This window comes from Rana temporaria (assembly GCF_905171775.1).
Source record: "Rana temporaria chromosome 9 unlocalized genomic scaffold, aRanTem1.1 chr9f, whole genome shotgun sequence".
NCBI classification, from domain to species: Eukaryota; Metazoa; Chordata; class Amphibia; order Anura; family Ranidae; genus Rana; species Rana temporaria.
In genome coordinates, this window is record NW_024404482.1 from 465449 (window position 1) to 491928 (window position 26480).

Here is a 26480-nt window from a genome sequence, read left to right on the forward strand (position 1 = left end):
CAATTCTCCTCCTGGGGGGGGGGGGTCACCCAATTCTCCTCCTGGGGGGGGGGGTCACCCAATTCTCCTCCTGGGGGGGGGGGTCACCCAATTCTCCTCCTGGGGGGGGGGGGGTCACCCAATTCTCCTCCTGGGGGGGGGGGGTCACCCAATTCTCCTCCTGGGGGGGGGTCACCCAATTCTCCTCCTGGGGGGGGGGGTCACCCAATTCTCCTCCTGGGGGGGGGGGGTCACCCAATTCTCCTCCTGGGGGGGGGGGTCACCCAATTCTCCTCCTGGGGGGGGGGGGGGTCACCCAATTCTCCTCCTGGGGGGGGTCACCCAATTCTCCTCCGGGGGGGGTCACCCAATTCTCCTCCGGGGGGGGTCACCCAATTCTCCTCCGGGGGGGGTCACCCAATTCTCCTCCGGGGGGGGTCACCCAATTCTCCTCCTGGGGGGGGTCACCCAATTCTCCTCCTGGGGGGGGTCACCCAATTCTCCTCCTGGGGGGGTCACCCAATTCTCCTCCTGGGGGGGGGGGGGTCACCCAATTCTCCTCCTGGGGGGGGGGGGGGTCACCCAATTCTCCTCCTGGGGGGGGGGGGGTCACCCAATTCTCCTCCTGGGGGGGGTCACCCAATTCTCCTCCTGGGGGGGGGGGGCACCCAATTCTCCTCCTGGGGGGGGGGGTCACCCAATTCTCCTCCTGGGGGGGGGGGGTCACCCAATTCTCCTCCTGGGGGGGGGGGGGGGTCACCCAATTCTCCTCCTGGGGGGGGGGTCACCCAATTCTCCTCCTGGGGGGGGGGTCACCCAATTCTCCTCCTGGGGGGGGGGTCACCCAATTCTCCTCCTGGGGGGGGGGGTCCCCCAATTCTCCTCCTGGGGGGGGGGTCACCCAATTCTCCTCCTGGGGGGGGGGTCACCCAATTCTCCTCCTGGGGGGGGGGGTCACCCAATTCTCCTCCTGGGGGGGGGGGGTCACCCAATTCTCCTCCTGGGGGGGGTCACCCAATTCTCCTCCGGGGGGGGTCACCCAATTCTCCTCCGGGGGGGGTCACCCAATTCTCCTCCCGGGGGGGGTCACCCAATTCTCCTCCGGGGGGGGTCACCCAATTCTCCTCCGGGGGGGGTCACCCAATTCTCCTCCTGGGGGGGGTCACCCAATTCTCCTCCTGGGGGGGGTCACCCAATTCTCCTCCTGGGGGGGTCACCCAATTCTCCTCCTGGGGGGGGGGGGTCACCCAATTCTCCTCCTGGGGGGGGGGGGGTCACCCAATTCTCCTCCTGGGGGGGGGGGGGGTCACCCAATTCTCCTCCTGGGGGGGGGGGTCACCCAATTCTCCTCCTGGGGGGGTCACCCAATTCTCCTCCTGGGGGGGGGGTCCCCCAATTCTCCCCCTGGGGGGGGGGTCACCCAATTCTCCTCCTGGGGGGGGGGTCACCCAATTCTCCTCCTGGGGGGGGGGTCACCCAATTCTCCTCCTGGGGGGGGGTCACCCAATTCTCCTCCTGGGGGGGGGGTCACCCAATTCTCCTCCTGGGGGGGGGGTCACCCAATTCTCCTCCTGGGGGGGGGGTCACCCAATTCTCCTCCTGGGGGGGGGGTCACCCAATTCTCCTCCTGGGGGGGGGGTCACCCAATTCTCCTCCTGGGGGGGGTCACCCAATTCTCCTCCTGGGGGGGGTCACCCAATTCTCCTCCTGGGGGGGGGTCACCCAATTCTCCTCCTGGGGGGGGTCACCCAATTCTCCTCCTGGGGGGGGGTCACCCAATTCTCCTCCTGGGGGGGGTCACCCAATTCTCCTCCTGGGGGGGGGTCACCCAATTCTCCTCCTGGGGGGGGGTCACCCAATTCTCCTCCTGGGGGGGGGTCACCCAATTCTCCTCCTGGGGGGGGGGGGGGTCACCCAATTCTCCTCCTGGGGGGGGGGTCACCCAATTCTCCTCCTGGGGGGGGGGGTCACCCAATTCTCCTCCTGGGGGGGGGGGGCACCCAATTCTCCTCCTGGGGGGGGGGTCACCCAATTCTCCTCCTGGGGGGGGGGCACCCAATTCTCCTCCTGGGGGGGGGGGGTCACCCAATTCTCCTCCTGGGGGGGGGGGTCACCCAATTCTCCTCCTGGGGGGGGGGGTCACCCAATTCTCCTCCTGGGGGGGGGGGGTCACCCAATTCTCCTCCTGGGGGGGGGGGGGTCACCCAATTCTCCTCCTGGGGGGGGGGGGTCACCCAATTCTCCTCCTGGGGGGGGGGGGTCACCCAATTCTCCTCCTGGGGGGGGGGGTCACCCAATTCACCTCCTGGGGGGGGTCACCCAATACACCTCCTGGGGGGGGTCACCCAATACACCTCCTGGGGGGGGTCACCCAATACACCTCCTGGGGGGGGTCACCCAATACACCTCCTGGGGGGGGTCACCCAATACACCTCCTGGGGGGGGTCACCCAATACACCTCCTGGGGGGGGGGGGGGTCACCCAATACACCTCCTGGGGGGGGGGGGGTCACCCAATACACCTCCTGGGGGGGGGGGGGGTCACCCAATACACCTCCTGGGGGGGGTCACCCAATACACCTCCTGGGGGGGGGGGGGGGTCACCCAATACACCTCCTGGGGGGGTCACCCAATACACCTCCTGGGGGGGGGGGGTCACCCAATACACCTCCTGGGGGGGGGGGTCACCCAATACACCTCCTGGGGGGGGTCACCCAATACACCTCCTGGGGGGGGGGGTCACCCAATACACCTCCTGGGGGGGGGGGGTCACCCAATTCTCCTCCGGGGGGGGGGGGGGGGGTCACCCAATACACCTCCTGGGGGGGGGGTCACCCAATTCTCCTCCTGGGGGGGGTCACCCAATACACCTCCTGGGGGGGGGGGTCACCCAATACACCTCCTGGGGGGGGGGGGTCACCCAATACACCTCCTGGGGGGGGTCACCCAATACACCTCCTGGGGGGGGGGGGGGTCACCCAATACACCTCCTGGGGGGGTCACCCAATACACCTCCTGGGGGGGGGGGGGTCACCCAATACACCTCCTGGGGGGGGGGTCACCCAATACACCTCCTGGGGGGGGTCACCCAATACACCTCCTGGGGGGGGGGGTCACCCAATACACCTCCTGGGGGGGGGGGGGTCACCCAATTCTCCTCCGGGGGGGGGGGGGTCACCCAATACACCTCCTGGGGGGGGGTCACCCAATTCTCCTCCTGGGGGGGGGGGTCACCCAATACACCTCCTGGGGGGGGGGGTCACCCAATACACCTCCTGGGGGGGGGGGGGTCACCCAATACACCTCCTGGGGGGGGTCCCCCAATACACCTCCTGGGGGGGGGGGGGGGGGGTCACCCAATACACCTCCTGGGGGGGTCACCCAATACACCTCCTGGGGGGGGGGGTCACCCAATACACCTCCTGGGGGGGGGGGGTCACCCAATACACCTCCTGGGGGGGGGGTCACCCAATACACCTCCTGGGGGGGGTCACCCAATACACCTCCTGGGGGGGGGGGGTCACCCAATACACCTCCTGGGGGGGGGTCACCCAATACACCTCCTGGGGGGGGGTCACCCAATTCTCCTCCGGGGGGGGGGGTCACCCAATACACCTCCTGGGGGGGGGGGTCACCCAATACACCTCCTGGGGGGAGGGGTCACCCAATTCTCCTCCTGGGGGGGTCACCCAATACACCTCCTGGGGGGGGGGGTCACCCAATACACCTCCTGGGGGGGGGGGGCCACCCAATACACCTCCTGGGGGGGGGGGGGTCACCCAATACACCTCCTGGGGGGGGGGTCACCCAATTCTCCTCCTGGGGGGGGGGGGGTCACCCAATTCTCCTCCTGGGGGGGGGGTCACCCAATACACCTCCTGGGGGGGGGGGGTCACCCAATTCTCCTCCTGGGGGGGGGGGGCACCCAATTCTCCTCCTGGGGGGGGGGGTCACCCAATACACCTCCTGGGGGGGGGGGTCACCCAATACACCTCCTGGGGGAGGGGTCACCCAATTCACCTCCTGGGGGGGGTCACCCAATACACCTCCTGGGGGGGGGGGTCACCCAATACACCTCCTGGGGGGGGGGGTCACCCAATACACCTCCTGGGGGGGGGGGGGTCACCCAATACACCTCCTGGGGGGGGGTCACCCAATTCTCCTCCTGGGGGGGGGGTCACCCAATTCTCCTCCTGGGGGGGGGGGGTCACCCAATTCTCCTCCTGGGGGGGGGTCACCCAATTCTCCTCCTGGGGGGGGGGTCACCCAATACACCTCCTGGGGGGGGGGGGTCACCCAATACACCTCCTGGGGGGGGGTCACCCAATACACCTCCTGGGGGGGGGGCACCCAATTCTCCTCCTGGGGGGGGGGTCACCCAATACACCTCCTGGGGGGGGGGGGTCACCCAATACACCTCCTGGGGGGGGGGGTCACCCAATACACCTCCTGGGGGGAGGGGTCACCCAATACACCTCCTGGGGGGGGGTCACCCAATACACCTCCTGGGGGGGGGGGGGTCACCCAATACACCTCCTGGGGGGGGGGGGTCACCCAATACACCTCCTGGGGGGGGGGCACCCAATTCTCCTCCTGGGGGGGGGGTCACCCAATTCTCCTCCTGGGGGGGGGGGGGGTCACCCAATTCTCCTCCTGGGGGGGGGTCACCCAATTCTCCTCCTGGGGGGGGGGGGTCACCCAATACACCTCCTGGGGGGGGGGGGTCACCCAATACACCTCCTGGGGGGGGGGGGGGTCACCCAATACACCTCCTGGGGGGGGGTCACCCAATTCTCCTCCTGGGGGGGGGGTCACCCAATACACCTCCTGGGGGGGGGGGGTCACCCCAATTCTCCTCCTGGGGGGGGGTCACCCAATTCTCCTCCTGGGGGGGGGGTCACCCAATTCTCCTCCTGGGGGGGGGGGTCACCCAATACACCTCCTGGGGGGGGGGGTCACCCAATACACCTCCTGGGGGGGGGGTCACCCAATACACCTCCTGGGGGGGGGGTCACCCAATACACCTCCTGGGGGGGGGGGGTCACCCAATTCTCCTCCTGGGGGGGGGGGGGTCACCCAATACACCTCCGGGGGCCCTCATATCAGACATGACAGGTCCTCTTTATTGTTTCTAATGGGGTCACCCCGGGTCAGGGAGGTACGGAAAATACTGCCCAATCCCCCGCAGGGGAGACATTTCCCCTCAGCTCCGGCCCGGCACACGCTCTTCCCCCGCTATGCCCCCTCCTGGGTCCCGGGCGGCGCTCACCACTCACCGTCCCCGGTCCGCGTCTCCTCAGAACTGGGCCGCTCTCGCTTCCTACTACCGCCAAGATTTAAAATCGGAAACGGCCAATGAAATCCTGCCGACGTCACCACACCAAGAGGCCGTAGACACGTCACGTCATGGAGAGGGCGGGGAGGACGCCAAATTCGGCGGCCATCTTTGTCAAGGGCACCCTGCCAGCCTACATGCCTGGCGGGGCGCACACCGGTGTCACCCCGGACTTTACACCGAACTACCTCATGGAGGGGAAATCATATTTTTTAGGGGGGGGGGGTTCGCTGGTTACTCTGTATTTTTTCCGCCCACTGACGTCACTTCCTGGTCTGTGCTGGGGACCGGAAGTAGCTGAGAGGAAGTTTTGTGATGGTGTCACCGGGGGTCCTGTGAGTGCTGGGCTGCCGTTGGTCTGTGTAGGGATGGAGGGGCGACCTACCTACGAGGATTACACGTACCCTGTGGTCTTCCTGCCCCCCTATGAGAACCCCCCGGCCTGGATCCCCCTTCAGGAGGTGAGGAGGGGGAGGGGATCTGTAAATCTCATACATTGGGACTCCGCCCAATTCAAGTAGGGGGAGGGGCTTAAAGTGAAGGGGGAAATCTCCCCAATGGAGGGACACCAGTTCTGGGATTCCCTCTCACTTCCTGTTTTGGCTGTGGGACAGGAAGCGAGGGGAAATCTCCCCAATGGAGGGACACCAGTTCTGGGATTCCCTCTCACTTCCTGTTTTGGCTGTGGGACAGGAAGCGAGGGGAAATCTCCCCAATGGAGGGACACCAGTTCTGGGATTCCCTCTCACTTCCTGTTTTAGCTGTGGGACAGGAAGCGAGGGGAAATCTCCCCAATGGAGGGACACCAGTTCTGGGATTCCCTCTCACTTCCTGTTTTGGCTGTGGGACAGGAAGTGAGGGGAAATCTCCCCCAATGGAGGGACACCAGTTCTGGGATTCCCTCTCACTTACTGTTTTGGCTGTGGGACAGGAAGCGAGGGGAAATCTCCCCAATGGAGGGACACCAGTTCTGGGATTCCCTCTCACTTCCTGTTTTAGCTGTGGGACAGGAAGCAAGGGGAAATCTCCCCAATGGAGGGACACCAGTTCTGGGATTCCCTCTCACTTCCTGTTTTGGCTGTGGGACAGGAAGTGAGGGGGAAATCTCCCCAATGGAGGGACACCAGTTCTGGGATTCCCTCTCACTTCCTGTTTTGGCTGTGGAACAGGAAGTGAAGGGAAATCTCCCTATGAGGACACTTGGAAGGCTTTAATGCAGGGAAGCGGACCACTGTGATTGACTTGCACAGCAGTCAGATGATTGGAAGGGATTTCCTCTCACTTCCTGTTGTGGCTATGGGACAGGAAGTGAACGGCAATCTTCTCAGTGGGGACACAGATGGCAGAAAAAACTGATGGGGAATGATGTTTGTTAGATCTCCTCAGTGTCAGATGTCGGGGTTCAGAGATGGATGGTGGGGGGGGGGTCAGATGTCGGGGTTCAGTGAGTGATGGGAGGGGTAGATCTGGTCAGATGTCGGGGTTCAGTGATTGATGGGGGGGGGGGGCAGATGTCGGGGTTCAGTGAGTGATGTTGGGGGGGGTGTCAGATGTCGGGGTTTCATTGATTGATGTGGGGGGGGTCAGATGTCGGGGTTCAGTGATTGATGGGGGATAGATCTGGTCAGATGTCGGGGTTCAGTGAGTGATGTTGGGGGGGGTCAGATGTCGGGGTTCAGTGAGTGATGTTGGGGGGGGGGGGTCAGATGTCGGGGTTCAGTGAGTGATGTGGGGGGGTCGGGGTTCAGTGAGTGATGTTGGGGGGGGGGTGTCAGATGTCGGGGTTCAGTGAGTGATGTGGGGGGGTCGGGGTTCAGTGAGTGATGTTGGGGGGGGTCAGATGTCGGGGTTCAGTGAGTGATGTGGGGGGGTCGGGGTTCAGTGAGTGATGGGGGGGGGGTCAGATGTCGGGGTTCAGTGATTGATGTTGGGGGGGGGGTCAGATATTGGGGTTCAACGAGTGATGTTGGGGGGGGGTTCAGATGTCGGGGTTCAGTGATTGATGTTGGGGGTCAGATGTCGGGGTTCAGTGATTGATGTTGGGGGGGGGGGTCAGATGTCGGGGTTCAGTGATTGATGTTGGGGGGGGTCAGATGTCGTGGTTCAGTGATTGATGTTGGGGGGGGTCAGATATTGGGGTTCAGTGAGTGATGTGGGGGTCAGATGTCGGGGTTCAGTGAGTGATGTGGGGGTCAGATATCGGGGTTCAGTGATTGATGGGGGGTGTCAGATATCGGGGTTCAGTGATTGATGGGGGGTGTCAGATGTCAGGGTTCAGTGATTGATGTTGGGGGGGGGGTCAGATATTGGGGTTCAACGAGTGATGTTGGGGGGGGGGTCAGATGTCGGGGTTCAGTGATTGATGTTGGGGGTCAGATGTCGGGGTTCAGTGATTGATGTTGGGGGGGGGGTCAGATGTCGGGGTTCAGTGATTGATGTTGGGGGGGGGTCAGATATTGGGGTTCAGTGAGTGATGTGGGGGTCAGATGTCGGGGTTCAGTGAGTGATGTGGGGGTCAGATGTCGGGGTTCAGTGATTGATGTTGGGGGTCAGATGTCGGGGTTCAGTGAGTGATGTGGGGGTCAGATATCGGGGTTCAGTGATTGATGGGGGGTGTCAGATATCGGGGTTCAGTGATTGATGGGGGGTGTCAGATGTCAGGGTTCAGTGATTGATGTTGGGGGGGGGGGGCAGATATTGGGGTTCAACGAGTGATGTTGGGGGGGGGGGGTCAGATGTCGGGGTTCAGTGATTGATGTTGGGGGGGGGTCAGATGTCGGGGTTCAGTGATTGATGTTGGGGGGGGGGTCAGATGTCGGGGTTCAGTGATTGATGGGGGGGTCAGATGTCGGGGTTCAGTGATTGATGTTGGGGGTCAGATGTCGGGGTTCAGTGATTGATGGGGGGGTCAGATGTCGGGGTTCAGTGATTGATGGGGGGGGCAGATGTCGGGGTTCAGTGATTGATGTTGGGGGTCAGATGTCGGGGTTCAGTGATTGATGGGGGGGTCAGATGTCGGGGTTCAGTGATTGATGGGGGGGTCAGATGTCGGGGTTCAGTGATTGATGTTGGGGGTCAGATGTCGGGGTTCAGTGATTGATGGGGGGGTCAGATGTCGGGGTTCAGTGATTGATGGGGGGGTGTCAGATGTCGGGGTTCAGTGAGTGATGTTGGGGGGGTCAGATGTCAGGGTTCAGTGATTGATATGGGGGGGTAGATCTGGTCAGATGTCGGGGTTCAGTGAGTGATGTTGGGGGTGGGGGGGGTCAGATGTCGGGGTTCAGTGATTGATGGGGGGGTCAGATGTCGGGGTTCAGTGAGTGATGTTGGGGGGGTGTCAGATGTTGGGGTTCAGTGAGTGATGTTGGGGGGGTCAGATGTCGGGGTTCAGTGATTGATGTTGGGGGGGTCAGATGTCGGGGTTCAGTGATTGATGTTGGGGGTCAGATGTCGGGGTTCAGTGATTGATGTTGGGGGGGTCAGATGTCGGGGTTCAGTGATTGATGTTGGGGGGGTCAGATGTCGGGGTTCAGTGAGTGATGTTGGGGGGGTCAGATGTCGGGGTTCAGTGAGTGATGTTGGGGGGGGGTCAGATGTCGGGGTTCAGTGATTGATGGGGGGTGTCAGATGTCGGGGTTCAGTTAGTGTTGGGGGGGGGGTCAGATGTCGGGGTTCAGTGATTGATGTTGGGGGGGGATGTTTTCTACATTTGGTCAGATGTTGGGGGGAGGGGTTAGATGTCGGGGTTCAGTGAGTGATGTTGGGGGGGTCAGATGTCGGGGTTCAGTGATTGATGGGGGGGTCAGATGTCGGGGTTCAGTGATTGATGTTGGGGGTCAGATGTCGGGGTTCAGTGATTGATGTTGGGGGGGTCAGATGTCGGGGTTCAGTGATTGATGTTGGGGGGGTCAGATGTCGGGGTTCAGTGAGTGATGTTGGGGGGGTCAGATGTCGGGGTTCAGTGAGTGATGTTGGGGGGGGGGGGTCAGATGTCGGGGTTCAGTGATTGATGGGGGGGGTCAGATGTCGGGGTTCAGTGATTGATGTTGGGGGTCAGATGTCGGGGTTCAGTGATTGATGGGGGGGGGTCAGATGTCGGGGTTCAGTGATTGATGGGGGGGTGTCAGATGTCGGGGTTCAGTGAGTGATGTTGGGGGGGTCAGATGTCAGGGTTCAGTGATTGATATGGGGGGTAGATCTGGTCAGATGTCGGGGTTCAGTGAGTGATGTTGGGGGGGGGGGGTCAGATGTCGGGGTTCAGTGATTGATGGGGGGTGTCAGATGTCGGGGTTCAGTGAGTGTTGGGGGGGGGGGTCAGATGTCGGGGTTCAGTGATTGATGTTGGGGGGGGGGGGTACATTTGGTCAGATGTTGGGGGGAGGGGTTAGATGTCGGGGTTCAGTGAGTGATGTTGGGGGGGTCAGATATCGGGGTTCAGTGAGTGATGTGGGGGTCAGATGTCGGGGTTCAGTGATTGATGTGGGGGGGGGGGGTGGTCAGATGTCGGGGTTCAGTGATTGATATGGGGGGTGTCAGATGTCGGGGTTCAGTGATTGATGGGGGGGTCAGATGTCGGGGTTCAGTGAGTGATGTTGGGGGGGGTCAGATGTCGGGGTTCAGTGATTGATATGGGGGGTGTCAGATGTCGGGGTTCAGTGATTGATGGGGGGGTCAGATGTCGGGGTTCAGTGAGTGATGTTGGGGGGGGTCAGATGTCGGGGTTCAGTGATTGATGGGGGGGTGTCAGATATCGGGGTTCAGTGATTGATGGGGGGCAGATGTCGGGGTTCAGTGAGTGATGTTGGGGGGGGTCAGATGTCGGGGTTCAGTGATTGATGTTGGGGGGGGATTACATTTGGTCAGATGTTGGGGGGGGGGTTAGATGTCGGGGTTCAGTGAGTGTTGGGGGGGGGTCAGATGTCGGGGTTCAGTGAGTGATGTTGGGGGGGGGGGTCAGATGTCGGGGTTCAGTGAGTGTTGGGGGGGGGTCAGATGTCGGGGTTCAGTGAGTGATGTTGGGGGGGGGTCAGATGTCGGGGTTCAGTGATTGATGTTGGGGGGGGATTACATTTGGTCAGATGTTGGGGGGGGGGGTAGATGTCGGGGTTCAGTGAGTGTTGGGGGGGGTCAGATGTCGGGGTTCAGTGATTGATGTTGGGGGGGGGTCAGATGTCGGGGTTCAGTGAGTGTTGGGGGGGGGGCAGATGTCGGGGTTCAGTGAGTGATGTTGGGGGGGGGGGTCAGATGTCGGGGTTCAGTGAGTGATGTTGGGGGGGGGGGTCAGATGTCGGGGTTCAGTGATTGATGTGGGGGGGGCAGATATCGGGGTTCAGTGAGTGTTGGGGGGGTCAGATATCGGGGTTCAGTGATTGATGGTTGGTTGTCTCCGCAGAGAGTGTACAGCTCAGATTACAACAACGAGCTGACGCGTTTCCTCCCCCGCTCCATCCTGCTGAAGAAACCTCCTGGAGCTCAGGTGAGTCCCAATGAGAAGCCCGTAGTGGGGGGAGGGGGTGTGTCCTTCATACCTGGGGGGCCCCCATAGATCTGTGTGGTGAGGATTAGTTGGGGGGGTCACACAGGAGTTGGGGGGGGGTGCAATCTTTCTCACCATTCTTTGTCATTCTGTATTTGTAGTTGGGATTCAATATCCGAGGAGGGAAGGCGTCTCAGCTCGGGATCTTCATCTCTAAGGTAAGTCCTATTCAGAGGTGGGGAGGTGTCCGTCCAATCGGGAGGGATCCCTGCCTCACCTCTCTTCTGGGATAGGAGCACTCGCGGTGCTCTCTGCTCCTCCTACTTCTGGGGTCTCTGCCCCTCCAACTTCTGGGGTCCCCCCCCCCGGTGCTCTCTGCCCCTCCTACTTCTTGTCTCCCCCCCCGGTGCTCTCTGCCCCTCCTACTTCTGGGGTCCCCCCTGGTGCTCTCTGCCCCTCCTACTTCTGGTGTCTCCCCCCCCCCCCAGGGCTCTCTGCCCCTCCTACTTCTGGGGTCTCTCCCCCCCCCCCCGGTGCTCTCTGCCCCTCCTACTTCTGGTGTCTCCCCCCCCAGGGCTCTCTGCTCCTCCTACTTCTGGGGTCTCTCTCCCCCCGGTGCTCTCTGCTCCTCCTACTTCTGGGGTCTCCCCCCCGGTGCTTTCTGCTCCTCCTACTTCTGGGGTCTTCCCCCCGGTGCTCTGTGCCCCTCCTACTTCTGGGGTCTCCCCCCCCCCCCCCGGTGCTCTCTGCTCCTCCTACTTCTGGGGTCTCACCCCGGTGCTCTCTGCCCCTCCTACTTCTGGGGTCTACTCTTCCCCCTGTGCTCTGTGCCCCTCCTACTTCTGGGGTCTCCCCCCCGGTGCTCTGTGCCCCTCCTACTTCTGGGGTCTACTCTTCCCCCTGTGCTCTATGCTCCTCCTACTTCTGGGGTCTCTGCCCCTCCTACTTCTGGGGTCTCCCCTGGGGGTCTCTGCCCCTCCTACTTCTGGGGTCCCCCCCCGGTGCTCTCTGCTCCTCCTACTTCTAGGGGGGTCTCTGCCCCTCCTACTTATGGGCTCTCTGCCCCTCCTACTTCTTGGGTCTCCCCCCCCCCCCCCCCCCGGTGCCCTCTGCTCCTCCTACTTCTGGGGTCTCCCCCTGGTGCCCTCTGCTCCTCCTACTTCTGGGGTCTCTCTCCCCCGGTGCTCTCTGCTCCTCCTACTTCTGGGGTCTCTCCCCCCCCCTGCTGCTCTCTGCTCCTCCTACTTCTGGGGTCTCTCCCCCCCGGTGCTCTCTGCTCCTCCTACTTCTGGGGTCTCTCTCCCCCCGGTGCTCTCTGCTCCTCCTACTTCTGGGGTCTCTCCCCCCCGGTGCTCTCTGCTCCTCCTACTTCTGGGGTCTCTCCCCCCCGGTGCTCTCTGCTCCTCCTACTTCTGGGGTCTCTCTCCCCCCGGTGCTCTCTGCCCCTCCTACTTCTGGGGTCTCCCCCCGGTGCTCTCTGCCCCTCCTACTTCTGGGGTCTCCCCTCGGTGCTCTCTGCCCCTCCTACTTCTGGGGTCTCCCCCCGGTGCTCTCTGCCCCTCCTACTTCTGGGCCCCCCCCGGTGCTCTCTGCCCCTCCTACTTCTGGGGTCTCTCTCCCCCCGGTGCTCTCTGCTCCTCCTACTTCTGGGGTCTCTCTCCCCCGGTGCTCTCTGCTCCTCCTACTTCTGGGGTCTCTCTCCCCCGGTGCTCTCTGCTCCTCCTACTTCTGGGGTCTCTCCCCCCCGGTGCTCTCTGCTCCTCCTACTTCTGGGGTCTCTCTGCCCCTCCTACTTCTGGGGTCTCTGCCCCCCCCCCGGTGCTCTCTGCTCCTCCTACTTCTGGGATCTCCCCCCCCCCCGGTGCTCTCTGCTCCTCCTACTTCTGGGGTCTCTCTGCCCCTCCTAATTCTGGGATCTCCCCCAGTGCCCTCTGCTCCTCCTACTTCTGGGGTCTCTCCCCCCGGTGCTCTCTGCCCCTCCTACTTCTGGGGTCTCCCCCCCCCCCGGTGCTCTCTGCTCCTCCTACTTCTGGGGTCCCCCCCCGGTGCTCTCTGCTCCTCCTACTTCTGGGGTCTCCCCCGGTGCTCTCTGCTCCTCCTACTTCTGGGGTCTCCCCCCGGTGCTCTCTGCTCCTCCTACTTCTGGGGTCTCTCCCCGGTGCTCTCTGCTCCTCCTACTTCTGGACCCCCCGCCCCCCCGGTGCTCTCTGTTTCTCCTACTTCTGGGGTCTCCCTACCCCCCCCCCCCCCCGGTGCTCTCTGCTCCTCCTACTTCTGGGGTCCCCCCCCCTGGTGCTCTCTGCTCCTCCTACTTCTGGGGTCTCCCCCCCCCCCGGTGCTCTCTGCTCCTCCTACTTCTGGGATCTCCCCCAGTGCCCTCTGCTCCTCCTACTTCTGGGGTTTCTCCCCCCGGTGCTCTCTGCTCCTCCTACTTCTGGACCCCCCCGGAGTTCCGCTTTATGACTCTTCGCGTCAGCGGAGGAGATTTATTGTAACGCTTTGTCTTTGTGTGCAGGTTATCCCCGACTCTGACGCTCACCGCGCCGGCCTACAGGAAGGAGATCAGGTGCTCACCGTCAACAATGTGGATTTCCAGGATATCGAGCACAGCAAGGTACTGAGGGGGAGGGGAATCGCAAGACGGGCCTTACACCGGAGCCGAACTAACAAACCCCCTACCTCTTCCTTCTGTGTTCAGATGTGACCTTCATAACACACACTGATTCATAATATCACCTTAAAGCGGTGGTTCACCCATAAAAACGACTTCCCCCTATTACACTGCCCCCCCGCATTACAATACGAATATGCCATTCATTTTTTTTTGGCTGCTGTACATACCTGGGTACAGCTATTCACCCGTGTCCTCCAGGTTGCGAGTCCCGCGGGAGTGGGCGTTCCTACCATGGCGGTGATTGACGTTTTGACTAAAAAACGAGCTCCCCCCGTCGCGTAAGCCACGTCACGACTGGCGAAAGGAGCCGAACTGCGATGCGCAGGCGCAGTATAGCGCCGACTCGCAGTTCGGCTCCTTTCGCCAGTCGTGACGCTGCTTACGCGACGGGGGGAGCTCGTTTTTTAGTCAAAACGTCAATCACCGCCATGGTAGGAACGCCCACTCCCGCGGGACTCGCAACCTGGAGGACACGGGTGAATAGCTGTACCCAGGTATGTACAGCAGCCAAAAAAAAATGAATGGCATATTCGTATTGTAATGCGGGGGGCAGTGTAATAGGGGGAAGTCGTTTTTATGGGTGAACCACCGTTTTAACCATTTCAATACGGGGGGGGGGGGGGGGCACTGACACTCATGGGTGGCACTGATAGGCGACACTGGGTACTCGTGGGTGGCACTGAAAGGCGACACTGTTGGGCACTGATATGCTGAAAACGATAGATGGCATTGGGGATGGGCACTGATTGGCATTTCCCTGGTGCTTTAGGGTGGCATACCTGGTGGTTCTGAGGGGCCCTGATCTGATAAACAATTAGCACACCCCCCCCTGTCAGGAGAGCAGCCGATCGTCTCTCCTCTACTCACATCTGTCACACGAGTGAGGAAAAGCCAAGAAATGGGGAGGAAATCGCCCCCTGAGGTCGCTTGTTCTGTTTCTAGTCGTGTAGAGAAGGGATTTCCCCTGATTGTGGGGAGATTTCCAGGAAATGAAGAGCAATCTTTGGTTTGGGACAGTGTATTCGCCCCCAGTGCATGCGCCGTCGGACCTCAGATGGGCCCCCAGTGCATGCGCCGTCGGACCTCAGATGGGCCCCCAGTGCATGCGCCGTCGGACCTCAGATGGGCCCCCAGTGCATGCGCCGTCAGACCTGAGATGGGCCCCCAGTGCATGCGCCGTCAGACCTGAGATGGGCCCCCAGTGCATGCGCCGTCGGACCTCAGATGGGCCCCAGTGCATGCGCCATCAGACCTCAGATGGGCCCCCAGTGCATGCGCCGTCAGACCTCAGATGGGCCCCCAGTGCATGCGCCATCAGACCTCAGATGGGCCCCAGTGCATGCGCCGTCAGACCTGAGATGGGCCCCCAGTGCATGCGCCGTCAGACCTGAGATGGGCCCCCAGTGCATGCGCCGTCAGACCTGAGATGGGCCCCCAGTGCATGCGCCGTCGGACCTCAGATGGGCCCCAGTGCATGCGCCATCAGACCTCAGATGGCCCCCAGTGCATGCGCCGTCAGACCTCAGATGGGCCCTCAGTGCATGCGGCGTCAGTCCTCAGATGGGCCCCAGTGCATGCGCCGTCAGACCTCAGATGGGCCCCAGTGCATGCGCCGTCAGACCTCAGATGGGCCCCAGTGCATGCGCCGTCAGACCTCAGATGGCCCCCAGTGCATGCGCCGTCAGACCTAAGGTGGGGCCCCAGTGCATGCGCCGTCAGACCTCAGATGGGCCCCAGTGCATGCGCCGTCAGACCTCATATGGGCCCCAGTGCATGCGCCGTCAGACCTCAGATGGGCCCCAGTGCATGCGCAGTCAGTCCTCAGATGGGCCCCAGTGCATGCGCCGTCAGTCCTCAGATGGGCCCCAGTGCATGCGCCGTCAGACCTCAGATGGGCCCCAGTGCATGCGCCATCAGACCTCAGATCGGCCCCAATGCCTGTCGGAATGGTCAGTGAGGGGTGGGTGGTCCTGGCTTTCATTTACAGTCTTATTAGCTGACATTTCCAGCCGGTGGCTGGCAGCACAAATGACATCACATGGCCGAGGTGATTGGCTTCTGCCTTAATAGCATCAGACTGACGTGTTCCCGTGGGGTACAGAGTGAGCCCCCTTCAGTGTTGGGAGTCCAATCAGAACTGAGACCTTAATGTGTAGAACTTTCACAGACCTTCCGGGTACGCGGCATCATTTATGTGTTTTCTCTGTCATTAGGCTGTGGAGATCTTGAAAACTGCCAGAGAAATCTACATGCAAGTCCGCTACTTCCCATACAGTAAGTAGTAGTGAGGGCGGGGCTCCCATACAGTAAGTAGTGGTGAGTACGGGGCTCCCATACAGTAAGTAGTAATGCCGAGTTGACGGGGCTCCATACAGTAAGTAGTAGTGAGGGCGGGGCTCCCATACAGTAAGTAGTAGTGAGGGCGGGGCTCCATACAGTAAGTAGTAGCGAGGGCGGGGCTCCATACAGTAAGTAGCGGTGAGGGCAGGGCTCCATACAGTAAGTAGCGGTGATGGCGGGGCTCCATACAGTAAGTAGCAGTGAGGGCGGGGCTCCATACAGTAAGTAGTGGTGAGGACGGGGCTCCATACAGTAAGTAGTAGTGAGGACGGGGCTCCATACAGTTGGTAGTAGTGAGGGCGGGCTCCATACAGTAAGTAGTAGTGAGGGCGGGCTCCATACAGTAAGTAGTAGTGAGGGCGGGGCTCCATACAGTAAGTAGCAGTGAGGGCGGGGCTCCATACAGTAAGTAGCGGTGAGGACGGGGCTCCATACAGTAAGTAGTAGTGAGGACGGGGCTCCATACAGTAGGTAGTAGTGAGGACGGGGCTCCATACAGTAGGTAGTAGTGAGGGCGGGCTCCATACAGTAAGTAGTAGTGAGGGCGGGCTCCATACAGTAAGTAGTAGTGAGGGCGGGGCTCCATACAGTAAGTAGCGGTGAGGGCGGGGCTCCATACAGTAAGTAGCGGTGAGGGCGGGGCTCCATACAGTAAGTAGTAGCGGTGAGTGCGGGGCTCCATACAGTAAGTAGCGGTGAGGGCGGGGCTCCATACAGTAAGTAGTAGCGGTGAGTGCGGGGCTCCCATACAGTAAGTAGTAGTGAGGGCGGCGGCTCCCATACAGTAAGTAGCGGTGAGGGCGGGGCTCCATACAGTAAGTAGCGGTGAGGGCGGGGCTCCATACAGTAAGTAGCGGTGAGGGTGGGGCTCCATACAGTAAGTAGTAGTGAGGGCGGGGCTCTGTACTTCCCATACAGTAAGTAGTAGTGAGGACGGGGCTCCATACAGTAAGTAGTAGTGAGGGCGGGGCTCTGTACTTCCCATACAGTAAGTAGTAGTGAGGGCGGGCTCCATACAGTAAGTAGTAGTGAGGGCGGGGCTCTGTACTTCCCATACAGTAAGTAGTAGCGGTGAGGGCGGGGCTCCATACAGTAAGTAGCGGTGAGGGCGGGGCTCCCATACAGTAAGTAGCGGTGAGGGCGGGGCTCCATACAGTAAGTAGTGGTGAGGGCGGGGCTCCATACAGTAAGTAGTAGCGGTGAGGGCGGGGCTCCATACAGTAAGTAGTAGCGGTGAGGGCGGGGCTCCATACAGTAAGTAGCGGTGAGGGCGGGGCTCCATACAGTAAGTAGCGGTGAGGACGGGGCTCTGTACTTCCCATACAGTAAGTAGTAGTGAGGACGGGGCTCCATACAGTAAGTAGTAGTGAGGGCGGGCTCCATACAGTAAGTAGTAGTGAGGGCGGGGCTCTGTACTTCCCATACAGTAAGTAGTAGTGAGGGCGGGCTCCATACAGTAAGTAGTAGTGAGGGCGGGGCTCTGTACTTCCCATACAGTAAGTAGTAGTGAGGGCGGGCTCCATACAGTAAGTAGTAGTGAGGGCGGGGCTCTGTACTTCCCATACAGTAAGTAGTAGTGAGGGCGGGCTCCATACAGTAAGTAGTAGTGAGGGCGGGGCTCTGTACTTCCCATACAGTAAGTAGTAGTGAGGGCGGGCTCCATACAGTAAGTAGTAGTGAGGGCGGGGCTCTGTACTTCCCATACAGTAAGTAGTAGCGGTGAGGGCGGGGCTCCATACAGTAAGTAGTGGTGAGGGCGGGGCTCCCATACAGTAAGTAGTAGTGAGGGCGGGGCTCCCATACAGTAAGTAGTAGCGGTGAGGGCGGGGCTCCCATACAGTAAGTAGTAGCGGTGAGGGCGGGGCTCCATACAGTAAGTAGCGGTGAGGGCGGGGCTCCATACAGTAAGTAGTGGTGAGGGCGGGGCTCCCATACAGTAAGTAGTAGTGAGGGCGGGGCTCCCATACAGTAAGTAGTAGTAGTAGCGGTGAGGGCGGGGCTCCCATACAGTAAGTAGCGGTGAGGGCGGGGCTCCATACAGTAAGTAGTGGTGAGGGCGGGGCTCCCATACAGTAAGTAGTAGTGAGGGCGGGGCTCCCATACAGTAAGTAGTAGTAGTAGCGGTGAGGGCGGGGCTCCCATACAGTAAGTAGCGGTGAGGGCGGGGCTCCATACAGTAAGTAGTAGTAGTAGTAGTGAGGGCGGGGCTCCATACAGTAAGTAGCGGTGAGGGCGGGGCTCCATACAGTAAGTAGTGAGGGCGGGGTTCTGTACTTCCCATACAGTAAGTAGCGGTGAGGGCGGGGCTCAATACAGTAAGTAGCGGTGAGGGCGGGGCTCCATACAGTAAGTAGCGGTGAGGGCGGGGCTCCATACAGTAAGTAGCGGTGAGGGCGGGGCTCCATACAGTAAGTAGCGGTGAGGGCGGGGCTCCCATACAGTAAGTAGCGGTGAGGGCGGGGCTCCCATACAGTAAGTAGTGAGGACGGGGCTCCATACAGTAAGTAGCGGTGAGGACGGGGCTCCCATACAGTAAGTAGTGAGGGCGGGGCTCCATACATTAAGTAGTGAGGGCGGGGCTCCATACAGTAAGTAGCGGTGAGGGCGGGGCTCCATACAGTAAGTAGCGGTGAGGGCGGGGCTCCCATACGGTAAGTAGCGGTGTAATTAAGGCGTGTCCTTTTTGTTTCGCAGACTATCAGCGGCAGAAGGAGAGAACCGTCCACTAGCCCCTGATCTGTCGGTGGAAAGGCGGCGCCGGCGGTGGTGGTGCCGTGGATGTGATGGATCACTCTAACCACCTACCTGTGACCCCTCCCCCCCGGAGATACATAGACCCCTTCATATTCGGGGTACGGCGGTCTCTGGGATCTCTTAGGCTGAGCCGTTCATTATAAATCTGTAATACACAACATTCTATGGGGACTTTCCCTTCACACTAAGACTCCTCCCTACTAATTATAATGTGTGGGGACTCTCCCTTCACACTAAGACTCCTCCCTACTAATTATAATGTGTGGGGACTTTCCCTTCACACTAAGACTCCTCCCTACTAATTATAATGTGTGGGGACTCTCCCTTCACACTAAGACTCCTCCCTACTAATTATAATGTGTGGGGACTCTCCCTTCACACCAAGACTCCTCCCTACTAATTATAATGTGTGGGGACTCTCCCTTCACACCAAGACTCCTCCCTACTAATTATAATGTGTGGGGACTCTCCCTTCACACCAAGACTCCTCCCTACTAATTATAATGTGTGGGGACTCTCCCTTCACACTAAGACTCCTCCCTACTAATTATAATGTATGGGGACTTTCCCTTCACACTAAGACTCCTCCCTACTAATTATAATGTGTGGGGACTCTCCCTTCACACTAAGACTCCTCCCTACTAATTATAATGTGTGGGGACTCTCCCTTCACACCAAGACTCCTCCCTACTAATTATAATGTGTGGGGACTCTCCCTTCACACCAAGACTCCTCCCTACTAATTATAATGTGTGGGGACTCTCCCTTCACACTAAGACTCCTCCCTACTAATTATAATGTATGGGGACTTTCCCTTCACACTAAGACTCCTCCCTACTAATTATAATGTGTGGGGACTCTCCCTTCACACTAAGACTCCTCCCTACTAATTATAATGTGTGGGGACTCTCCCTTCACACTAAGGCCCCTCCCTACTAATTATAATGTGTGGGGACTTTCCCTTCACACTAAGACTCCTCCCTACTAATTATAATGTGGGGGGACTCTCCCTTCACACTAAGACTCCTCCCTACTAATTATAATGTGTGGGGACTCTCCCTTCACACTAAGACTCCTCCCTACTAATTATAATGTGGGGGAGGGGTCATCTTCATCCCTTTCCATACAGGAGGTACGAATGTATTTCTATAACTTATAAATAAAGTTTTTTTGGAACAAGAAATCGTTTTATTGGAGCGTTATTTTATACCCAGACACAGCGCCGGATAATTTCCGATCGGTCACAGGAAAGTGACTGCGGCTGTGCCAGAGCGATCTGTTATTGTGCCGCGCTGACTATTCGTGGGCTGTAATGAATGTTAAGGTGGTGCTTTAGCAGTGGGGGGGGGGCCCCCAATCAATGGCCGCCAGTGTGCCCCCGTCAATGGCCGCCAGTGTGCCCCCGTCAATGGCCGCCAGTGTGCCCCCCCCGTCAATGGCCGCCAGTGTGCCCCCCGTCAATGGCCGCCAGTGTGCCCCCGTCACTTGCCTGTCTCGGTGGGGCAGCGGGTCACGGCGGTGATGTCCTCCACGCTGCTCAATGTTTTCTCCTGTCCTCTCTTCCCGTCCTCTGCTATGATTGGATGCCTGAGAGGCGTCCAATCACAGCGCCTGTCGTTTCAGCCAATCAGGTGACAGACCCGAGCACCTGATTGGCTGAGAGGCGGTTCAGTGTAACACAAAGCTGAGTGAACTGTGAGCGTCCAGCATGACCAGCTCCTGACAGATCGCCGTTCTGCCTGTGTACCGAGTGATCGGCGGGTGCCAGAGGACATCTGGGGCTCGCTGTGTAAAATCACAGTGGGAGCGAACCTGCCAATATCAGGCCCAGCAGGCTCCACCCACTATTGGAGGGGGCGGAGACCAGTCCCCCTGCACAAGGAGAGAGAGAGAGTAGAGCTGTGGGAGGGGCCCAGCAGGCTCCACCTACTACAGAAGGGATGGAGACAAGACCAGTCTCCCTGCACAAGGAGAGAAAGCAGAGCTGTGGGAGGGGCCCAGCAGGCTCCACCCACTGCAGAAAAACTACAGGAGGGGGAGGAGACAAGGCCAGTCCCCCTGCACAAGGAGAGAGAGCAGAGCTGTGGGAGGAGGCCAGCAGGCTCCACCCACTACAGGAGGGGGAGGAGACAAGAGCAGTCCCCCTGCACAAGGAGTGAGAGATGCAGGGGGCGGTCTTTATGACAGGAAGTCTCACACAGAGATTCAGGAAGAAGAAGTCACATGACCGATGGATTTGTAACGATTGGATCTCTTGCTGCTCATCAGTAAACAAAGGAAATCGCCGAGATTCACCAAAACCGGAGAGTGGAAAATCTGGTGCAGAGACCAATCGGCTTCCAGGATTTTATTGTCAACCACAAAATAATGGCATACACTAAGGCCCCTCAATACCGCGCCGGAGCCGAAAGACGGCAACAGTGAGGCTGCACTGATGGGCCAGGGATGTCCTCCTATAACACGCCATCCTCCCCCCCCCCCGAGTCCTTGGGATGCAGCTGATCAGAGATTGAGGTAAAGGGCCAATCACAGCAGCACTTTACCATATGATCAGCCGCGTCCAATCACAGCTGATCACAGTGTAAACAAACTTGCCGGTTATCTGCATTTTCTTTACTGACATGCTGTCTCTGTGTGAGGAGAGCCGATAATCAGCACGGCTGACAGGGCACATGTACACTGATAATCATTGCAGCCCCATCCGTGCAGCCTCACCAGCGCCCATCAGTGCCGCCTCACCAGCGCCCATCAGTGCAACCTCTCCAGCGCCCATCAGTGCCACCTCACCAGCGCCCATCAGTGCCGCCTCACCAGCACCCATTAGTGCAGCGTCACCAGCACCCATCAGTGCCGCCTCACCAGCGCCCATCGTTGCAGCCTCACCAGCGCTCATCGGTGCAGCCTCACCCAGCGCCCATCAGTGCCACCTCACCAGCGCCCATCAGTGCCGCCTCACCAGCACCCATTAGTGCAGCGTCACCAGCACCCATCAGTGCCGCCTCACCAGCGCCCATCGTTGCAGCCTCACCAGCGCCCATTAGTGCAGCCCTCACCAGTGCCCATCAGTGCAGCCCTCACCAGCGCCCATCAGTGCCGCCTCACCAGCGCCCATCAGTGCTGCGTCTCCACGCCCATCACGTAGTGCTCATGCATCCTGGGGGGGATTTTTGCTGACACATAGTGCTCATGCATCCTGGGGGGGGGGGTTTGCTGACACATAGTGCTCATGCATCCTGGGGGGGGATTTTTGCTGACACATAGTGCTCATGCATCCTGGGGGGGGGATTTTTGCTGACACATAGTGCTCATGCATCCTGGGGGGGGGGATTTTTGCTGACACATAGTGCTCATGCATCCTGGGGGGATTTTTGCTGACACATAGTGCTCATGCATCCTGGGGGGGGGGTTTTGCTGACACATAGTGCTCATGCATCCTGGGGGGGGGGATTTTTGCTGACACATAGTGCTCATGCATCCTGGGGGGGGATTTTTGCTGACACATAGTGCTCATGCATCCTGGGGGGGGGGTTTGCTGACACATAGTGCTCATGCATCCTGGGGGGGGGGGATTTTTGCTGACACATAGTGCTCATGCATCCTGGGGGGGTTTTGCTGACACATAGTGCTCATGCATCCTGGGGGGGGGGTTTTGCTGACACATAGTGCTCATGCATCCTGGGGGGGGGGTTGCTGACACATAGTGCTCATGCATCCTGGGGGGGGGTTTGCTGACACATAGTGCTCATGCATCCTGGGGGAATTTTTGCTGACACATAGTGCTCATGCATCCTGGGGGGGGGATTTTTGCTGACACATAGTGCTCATGCATCCTGGGGGGGGGATTTTTGCTGACACATAGTGCTCATGCATCCTGGGGGGGGGGTTTGCTGACACATAGTGCTCATGCATCCTGGGGGGGGTTTGCTGACACATAGTGCTCATGCATCCTGGGGGAATTTTTGCTGACACAGTGCTCATGCATCCTGGGGGGAGATTTTTGCTGACACATAGTGCTCATGCATCCTGGGGGGGGATTTTTGCTGACACGTAGTGCTCATGCATCCTGGGGGGGGGGGGGTTTTGCTGACACATAGTGCTCATGCATCCTGGGGGGGGGGGGTTTTGCTGACACATAGTGCTCATGCATCCTGGGGGGGGGGTTTGCTGACACATAGTGCTCATGCATCCTGGGGGGGGGGGGTTTGCTGACACATAGTGCTCATGCATCCTGGGGGGGGGGGGTTGCTGACACATAGTGCTCATGCATCCTGGGGGGGGGTTTTTGCTGACACATAGTGCTCATGCATCCTGGGGGGGGGGTTTTTGCTGACACATAGTGCTCATGCATCCTGGGGGGGGGGTTTGCTGACACATAGTGCTCATGCATCCTGGGGGGGGGGGTTTGCTGACACATAGTGCTCTTGCATCCTGGGGGGGGGTTGCTGACACATAGTGCTCATGCATCCTGGGGGGGGGGGGGGTTTGCTGACACATAGTGCTCATGCATCCTGGGGGGGGGGGGGTTTGCTGACACATAGTGCTCATGCATCCTGGGGGGGGGTTTGCTGACACATAGTGCTCATGCATCCTGGGGGGGGGGGGGTTGCTGACACATAGTGCTCATGCATCCTGGGGGGGGGGGTTTGCTGACACATAGTGCTCATGCATCCTGGGGGAATTTTTGCTGACACATAGTGCTCATGCATCCTGGGGGGGGGATTTTTGCTGACACATAGTGCTCATGCATCCTGGGGGGGGGGATTTTTGCTGACACATAGTGCTCATGCATCCTGGGGGGGGGTTTGCTGACACATAGTGCTCATGCATCCTGGGGGGGGTTTGCTGACACATAGTGCTCATGCATCCTGGGGGAATTTTTGCTGACACAGTGCTCATGCATCCTGGGGGGAGATTTTTGCTGACACATAGTGCTCATGCATCCTGGGGGGGGATTTTTGCTGACACGTAGTGCTCATGCATCCTGGGGGGGGGGTTTTGCTGACACATAGTGCTCATGCATCCTGGGGGGGGGGGGTTTGCTGACACATAGTGCTCATGCATCCTGGGGGGGGGGTTTGCTGACACATAGTGCTCATGCATCTTGGGGGGGGTTTGCTGACACATAGTGCTCATGCATCCTGGGGGGGGTTTGCTGACACATAGTGCTCATGCATCCTGGGGGGGGGGGGGTTGCTGACACATAGTGCTCATGCATCCTGGGGGGGGATTTTTGCTGACACATAGTGCTCATGCATCCTGGGGGGGGGTTTTGCTGACTCATAGTGCTCATGCATCCTGGGGGGGGGGTTTGCTGCCACATAGTGCTCATGCATCCTGGGGGGGGGTTTGCTGACACATAGTGCTCATGCATCCTGGGGGGGGGGTTGCTGACACATAGTGCTCATGCATCCTGGGGGGGGGGGTTTGCTGACACATAGTGCTCATGCATCCTGGGGGGGGGGGGTTTGCTGACACATAGTGCTCATGCATCCTGGGGGGGGGTTTGCTGACACATAGTGCTCATGCATCCTGGGGGGGGGGATTTTTGCTGACACATAGTGCTCATGCATCCTGGGGGGGATTTTTGCTGACACATAGTGCTCATGCATCCTGGGGGGGGGATTTTTGCTGACACATAGTGCTCATGCATCCTGGGGGGGGATTTTTGCTGACACATAGTGCTCATGCATCCTGGGGGGGGGATTTTTGCTGACACATAGTGCTCATGCATCCTGGGGGGGGGGGATTTTTGCTGACACATAGTGCTCATGCATCCTGGGGGGGGGGATTCTTGCTGACACATAGTGCTCATGCATCCTGGGGGGGGTTTTTGCTGACACATAGTGCTCATGCATCCTGGGGGGGGGATTTTTGCTGACACATAGTGCTCATGCATCCTGGGGGGGGGGATTCTTGCTGACACATAGTGCTCATGCATCCTGGGGGGGATTTTTGCTGACACATAGTGCTCATGCATCCTGGGGGGGGGGTTTTTGCTGACACATAGTGCTCATGCATCCTGGGGGGGGGGGTTTGCTGACACATAGTGCTCATGCATCCTGGGGGGGGGGGGTTGCTGACACATAGTGCTCATGCCTCCTGGGGGGGGGGGTTTGCTGACACATAGTGCTCATGCATCCTGGGGGGGGGGTTTGCTGACACATAGTGCTCATGCATCCTGGGGGGGGGTTTGCTGACACATAGTGCTCATGCATCCTGGGGGGGGGATTTTTGCTGACACATAGTGCTCATGCATCCTGGGGGGGATTTTTGCTGACACATAGTGCTCATGCATCCTGGGGGGGGGATTTTTGCTGACACATAGTGCTCATGCATCCTGGGGGGGGTTTTTTGCTGACACATAGTGCTCATGCATCCTGGGGGGGGGGGATTTTTGCTGACACATAGTGCTCATGCATCCTGGGGGGGGGGGATTCTTGCTGACACATAGTGCTCATGCATCCTGGGGGGGATTTTTGCTGACACATAGTGCTCATGCATCCTGGGGGGGGGGGGTTTTTGCTGACACATAGTGCTCATGCATCCTGGGGGGGGGGGGATTCTTGCTGACACATAGTGCTCATGCATCCTGGGGGGGATTTTTGCTGACACATAGTGCTCATGCATCCTGGGGGGGGGTTTTGCTGACACATAGTGCTCATGCATCCTGGGGGGGGGGGTTTGCTGACACATAGTGCTCATGCATCCTGGGGGGGGGGTTTGCTGACACATAGTGCTCATGCATCCTGGGGGGGGGGGATTTTTGCTGACACATAGTGCTCATGCATCCTGGGGGGGGGGGTTCTTGCTGACACATAGTGCTCATGCATCCTGGGGGGGATTTTTGCTGACACATAGTGCTCATGCATCCTGGGGGGGGGGATTTTTGCTGACACATAGTGCTCATGCATCCTGGGGGGGGGGATTCTTGCTGACACATAGTGCTCATGCATCCTGGGGGGGATTTTTGCTGACACATAGTGCTCATGCATCCTGGGGGGGGGTTTTGCTGACACATAGTGCTCATGCATCCTGGGGGGGGGGGTTTGCTGACACATAGTGCTCATGCATCCTGGGGGGGGGGGGCACAGTTTAGTATGTTTGTCCCGGCACTTTAATTCAGGAAATTTGTGAGCTTCGCCATCATATTGTGTTCTTAATATGTTTTATAAAGTTTTATTGTATTTAAAATGGGAAGGAGGAAAAAAAAAGTTAGAAAACACTTTGTTTTGTTTTACTTTTGGGCACGGTGCCCTTAACCAAGATGGCCGCCTGGCTCTACGTACGGACGTACGAGGAAAAACGTGACTTCCGGACGCTCTTGTGACGTGGCGTTATTTCATTGGGCCGTGTCGGCTGCTTGGGACTTTGAATACTTGGCGGTTACCCCAAACGGAGGCAACGACCGGGAGAGACCGAAAAAGGTGAGGAGAGTAGGGGGGTTGTGTGCAGAGCCCGGGAGGGGCCGCCTTTATCACCGCATGGAGGGGAGGAGGGGAGACTGACCGGAGCACCAGGACTGCGGAGGGAGCGTCAATCAGAGATCCGAGGATAGAGCGCCCCCTGGTGGGGGATGTGTGTACAGGAGGGAGAGATCAATACTGAGAGATGCAATGTATAATACAGGGCTCTCCAAACTGCGGCCCGGGGGCCGGATGTGGCCCTCTGCTCGCCTTTATCTGCCCCTTGGTACACCATTCCTCCCACTGACACCAATGATGGGACACTATTCCCCCCTCCCTCCCCCCAGTGGTGGGGCACCTGTCCCCCCCCCCCCCAGCTCCAGTGGCGGGGCACCTGTCCCCCCCCAGCTCCAGTGGCGGGGCACCTGTCCCCCCCCCCCAAGCCCCAGTGGCGGGGCACCTGTCCCCCCCCCCCCCAGCTCCAGTGGCGGGGCACCTGTCCCCCCCCCCCCCCCAAGCT

General features: G+C 59.5%; 2 protein-coding genes across 3 annotated transcripts in view; one reads left to right on the plus strand and one right to left on the minus strand.

Annotated features, from left to right (window-relative positions):
• KIF4A (kinesin family member 4A) overlaps window positions 1–5359 on the minus strand; it is an 82370-nt gene extending 77011 nt beyond the window's left edge. For both annotated transcript variants that reach the window (XR_005745017.1, XM_040334455.1), the window contains exon 1: window positions 5255–5359. The gene's annotated coding sequence lies outside the window, so the exon portion shown is untranslated. The remainder of the gene's footprint in view (window positions 1–5254) is intronic.
• Window positions 5360–5577: 218 nt separating this feature from the next.
• On the plus strand, window positions 5578–19635 carry PDZD11 (PDZ domain containing 11). The gene is made up of 6 exons (XM_040334456.1): window positions 5578–5774; window positions 10706–10789; window positions 10951–11007; window positions 13305–13403; window positions 15677–15737; window positions 18498–19635. The coding sequence occupies exons 1-6, from the start codon at window positions 5682–5684 to the stop codon at window positions 18530–18532; spliced, it is 429 nt and encodes a 142-aa protein (XP_040190390.1). The 5' UTR covers window positions 5578–5681; the 3' UTR covers window positions 18533–19635.
• Window positions 19636–26480: the final 6845 nt, after the last annotated feature.

Bases quoted from the DNA above. Each gene is read 5' to 3' on its own strand.
- PDZD11 (XM_040334456.1), top strand. From the start codon at position 5,682: ATGGAGGGGCGACCTACCTACGAGGATTACACGTACCCTGTGGTCTTC. The intron at 10,790-10,950 runs GTGAGTCCCAAT...CTGTATTTGTAG, and splicing joins AGAAACCTCCTGGAGCTCAG to TTGGGATTCAATATCCGAGG. The intron at 13,404-15,676 runs GTACTGAGGGGG...CTCTGTCATTAG, and splicing joins AGGATATCGAGCACAGCAAG to GCTGTGGAGATCTTGAAAAC.